The sequence below is a fragment of the Ceratotherium simum genome, chromosome 16, assembly GCF_057802395.1.
Source record: "Ceratotherium simum simum isolate JZ-2026a chromosome 16, ASM5780239v1, whole genome shotgun sequence".
In the NCBI taxonomy this organism is placed as follows: Eukaryota; Metazoa; Chordata; class Mammalia; order Perissodactyla; family Rhinocerotidae; genus Ceratotherium; species Ceratotherium simum.
The window spans coordinates 23,026,277-23,030,963 of NC_141915.1; the positions used below are offsets into that span (position 1 = coordinate 23,026,277).

The 4,687-nt window shown below is 47.2% G+C and overlaps 1 protein-coding gene across 1 annotated transcript; it reads left to right on the forward strand.

Moving 5' to 3' along the window:
- Nucleotides 1–404: 404 nt before the first annotated feature.
- On the forward strand, nucleotides 405–2,365 carry LOC101404932 (C-C motif chemokine 8). The gene is made up of 3 exons (XM_004441879.3): nucleotides 405–534; nucleotides 1,253–1,370; nucleotides 1,794–2,365. The coding sequence occupies exons 1-3, from the start codon at nucleotides 459–461 to the stop codon at nucleotides 1,897–1,899; spliced, it is 300 nt and encodes a 99-aa protein (XP_004441936.2). The 5' UTR covers nucleotides 405–458; the 3' UTR covers nucleotides 1,900–2,365.
- The last annotated feature ends 2,322 nt before the right edge of the window (nucleotides 2,366–4,687 follow it).

The window sequence follows — 4,687 nt, forward strand, 5'->3', positions numbered from 1 at the left end:
AAAGACTTAGGACCCCATCCCAGGCCTCCTGCACCCCGGGGAGGGTCCAGTCCTTGATTCTCTTCCTTCCAGTATGACCTCAGCTTCCATTCTTCCATTCCAACAGATCCTTCTCCATTTCAAAGAAATCATAGTCCTTAAGAGTCCAGTGAGGTCACTTCCTACACTTTGCTGAGTACAACCACATACCCTTTCACTTCTGCTCCACAGAGGATAACCAAAGATAGGATATATGCAGCTTCCTTCTCTCGGTGTTCGGAAATCACCCTCAGGATCTGGTGCCTACTCAGCATATTCAGGGTCTCACTTCATCCTTCCTTGATCATGACCCTTCCCCTGCTCTTTGCTCCCTATAAAAGGCAGGCAGGGCAACCAGAAGAGCCAGAGGAGCAGAGAGGCTGAGACCAACCCAGAAACCAACAACTCTCACGCTGAAGCTCCCGTGCTCACCCTCCAACATGAAGGTCTCCACAGCCCTCCTGTGCCTGCTGCTCACAGCAGCTGCCTTCAGCACCCAGGTGCTGGCTCAGCCGGGTAAGGCCTCTCTCTTCCTAAGGCTTAACATTTTAACCACCGCAGGTACTAACATCTCAGCATGAGTCATCCCATGCTTGCTGCATGGCCTACATTATAAAGATGGAGAAAGTGAAATCGAGAGGAGAAGTAAGAAGGGCCGTCATGTCACAGCTAGTCAGAGGCAGAGCCTGAACTACATGCCCAGGCCACTGAGGCCAGTCCCCATGAACTTTCCTGACACCAGCTTTGAAAGAGACACTCGTGGGAGTAGCAGAAAGGAAGAAACTATTGCTAGAGCTTTCAAATTTTGGATTATGGTCCAGTGTAGCTTCCAGAACAGTGGCTGTGTAAGGTGGATAAGGATCCAGAGGCATCTTAGCATGTGACGTAGGTTGGCTCTAAAGCCATGGGGACAAATAGCTGGAAAGCAAGTTCTTAGAACTTATTTTCCCAGTGTCAGAAGTTTTGAATTAGTAGACCCTCCTAACGATACTACAAGGATTAGTCTTGTTACTCAAGATTTCTTCATACCCAGTCAACAATGAGGGGCCCCACAGTTCAACAGAGGAAACTGACTCAGGGGTAATATATCTGTGGGATCTGGACTAAGGCATTGAACATGGGAGTGGTAGGTCGTAGACAGAACTTGTATATTTACTTTGTCTTCTCCTACCTCCTCCTCCTTCCCTTACAAATGCATGCTTATTTTGCATCCTAACTGTCTCATGTTTTTCAGATTCAGTTTCCATCCCAATCACCTGCTGCTTTGGTGTGGTCAAGAAGAGGGTTGCCATCCAGAGGCTGGAGAGCTACACAAGAATCACCAGCAGCCAGTGTCCCCAGGAAGCTGTGATGTGAGTGCACCATACCCCCGCACCCTCAGCCGAAAGTTCTATCTGAGTTCTATACAAGGGAAAGAGGTCAGGATTCATGTCCAAATGAGTCAGGTCACTATACCATCTAATCCAAAGGGCTCTTTACTCCACGGAGAAACTGAGCCCACAAGAAGGAATCGTGCCTACTCCAGGCTCCCCTTCTAGGAGCTGAGTCAGATCATCCAAGTTCCTTCAACCAGGAGACTGGAGGGCTTCCCCTGGGATAGCAAGAGCAGCGCTTCTTTTTGAGGCCTCTTCCTCCCTCCCTTCCCCTTCCTCCTGTCCCAATCCAGGCCCCTCGCCCAGGGAGCAAGGGCTGATCAGGTTGAGGTGCCAACAGGCCAGACTCCTGGGCAAAATCCTCAAGGCGCTCCATCTAACTGTGCCCTCTCTCCCCCACAGCTTCAAGACCAAACTGGACAGGGAGATCTGTGCTGACCCTAAGCAGAAGTGGGTCCAGGATGCCGTGAAGAGCCTGGACCAAAAGTCCCAAACCCCGAAGCCTTGAACTTTTGCACCTGGACTGAGAGACAGTCAGATCCTGAGGAAAATCTTATTTATTTTCCCCCAACCTTCCCCATTGCAGAGTGATATTATTTAATTATAATGTCCCAAAAGAGGCACTGTGGTTAGTAATTTAAAGCCTGATATTTCTTAAATAATATTTAATTATATTTAATTATAATTTATTGATGTTTTGACTTTATCTGCCATAAATCCTAGTGAATGTAACTCACTATTTGGTAATGTGTTTTCTTTTCTGTGAGCTCACTTGAGTTCATGGCGAGATGTCATTGTTCTCCTTCCTACCTGCCTGTAGTATTGTGCAGTCCTCCTATGGACCATCAGAGTGAAACACTTGTATATTCTTAGGAAATTGGTGCTCCTCTAAGTCAAATGTGTGCTATGTAGTATTGTTGTTGAAATTAACGTTATTAGATGACTATGGAATTTTAAAATAAAAATATATGTAATTTTAAACTCTTTGGTCTTATTTTTCATGGGGTAACATTTAGCTGGGAGGGAGAAAATGGCAGCAGTGGGTGGCAATTTGGGGAATGGAGGCATCCTTGAAGAAGTCTTTTGGACTCAACTGAGGATCAGGGAGAACCTGGAAGGACCAGACCAGGCTGTTCCAGCCCTTTGGCTGGAGTCCCTAACGTCACCTGCTCTTATTAGATAAGATCTTGATTCCTATTTCTTTGCTCACCACACCTATCTTTGCCCAGTCTCTCTCTTGATCACTTGCCACAGTCTTCAAACTTTCCTCCATAATCTGTTTTCTTCATCTAATTAATTCTGAAACCCAGAGTAATATACTAGGAGTGAAACCAAATCTAAAAGGAAAGTAGATGTCTATAACCTAGAGGTCCATTTATGGCTTTTCAGTGAAGATGAGTCTTCAGCAGGACTGGTCTTGAGGGATGGGATATGATGGGAAATGGAAAGGGTTCTTCACAGCTGGTACAGGAAGGAGAGGAGGGGAGTGGGCCAGAGGAAGGAAGCCCATCTGGCTGGGTTCTGGAAAGACAGAGGGGTTTGGGGTTTTAGAAATAAAGATTGGAGCCAGATTGCAGGGGCTCTTGAATTTCAGATTGAGAAGTCAGCAGGTAACAGGGATGTAGTGAAAGTTTTGAAACAGGAGAGAAGGAAAGTCACATTCGGAGGTGTGCATCAGGAAGAAGAACCCGGTAGCTGAGTACAGGCTGGAGTGTGGGAGGGATGGCCCGAGAGCAGGCTGCTGCAATAGGGCAGGGCAGATGAAGGGGATCTGAAGCAGGTGGCAGTGGGGGTGAAGTTAGGAAGAATAACAGGCAGAGTGATATGTTAAATGTTGTAGAAGGAGGAGAATAATTGACCCAGGACACGGACTCTTCTCTTACAATTTCACACAGCAATGATTTAGAGGGCTGGCACTCTTGAGACACAGAATGAATTTACCTCCATCACTATACCCCCAACCCCAATTCCAAGAACTTGCAAGCATCCATTTGAAGGCATAAAGCCTCCCTTCCTTAACAGCCACTTAAGGTCAAGATTCCCTTGTACTTCGTGAGCATAGCTGGCTCCTTTCTCAGACATAAGGCCCACCATACTGAGGCACAAAGACCAGACCCCTCACTAAGGGAAAGAGGATTATTGTCCTGCTGATCCAGCTCTGCAGGGCCTGTTGTTGGTGATCGTGTGGAGAGATGCCACAATTCCAGTATACTTGGAAGCATGGCAAGGCAGGAAACTTGGGTTCTGATCCCAGAACTGACCCTGACTCTCTGCGTCCCTTAGGGCAAGTTAGTTTCTCTCTCTGGCATTAAGATGCCCCATACAAAAGTGGAGATAGTGTTGTGTCACAGGCGAGCAGTGAGGGGATCTAGCAGACAAGCTCACAATCTCCCTCCAGCTCTAGGAGCCACATCTCTTGGAAACTTGGCCATGTCTATTAGCTAGGGGATGGGGATGGGGAATTAAAGCACCTGGGATGAAAACCATCGAGCCAGCCAGGAGCCCAGCCTATTGGCAAACACCTGTAAGTCAGATGTATCACGTGTCTGGAGACAAGCTTTCCCTTAAAGTCCAAAGGAGCACACACAAATCCTGGGAGCAGTAAGGCAACTAAGCATCAGCTGGTAAGAGGAGCACTTCCAAGCCACAAAAGACCCCATCTAATTCTAACCTTCTCTTCTACAGCCTCAAGGTCAAGCTGGCTGTGGAGCTCTGGGTCCAGGATTTCATGAGATACCTGGACCACAAATCCAAATTCCAAAGGAAGGAAGACTCACGCCAAACGGACACCAGGCCACAGCACAAGACACAATTCCTTTGTTTTCCCCGTGTCACCTAGCTGCATGCTAGGATTATGTCATTATATTTCAAATCACAATGAACTTTGGTCAAGAGGTTAAACATAAATGTCTTAAGATATGTCATCTTCTTTAACTTATTGCTGTTTTATGTGCCCTGACTTGAATATTAGTGTTTTGAAAATCCACATCCTTGCGTTAACTGGTTCATATCTGTGATCCCAGATTCTTTCCCTTGTCAATTGGGGGCAAAGAACAGCAGAAGTCTCTTGAAGCTGATGTACATCCTCTCTGGCTCACCTCTGATCTCACCTTTGGCTCGGGCAGACAGTTTGTGCAGTCTATGACTCACTTCGCTCTCTCTACTTCTGTTCTGTCTCCTCACTTCTTGCTCTCTGACCACACACTGGTCTTTGGGTGCCATCTCAGGTCAGGAGTTGGCTCAGCCTGCACATCTGCCCCAGGCTCAGAGGGCGGGGGAGGGAACACTCTGGGAGA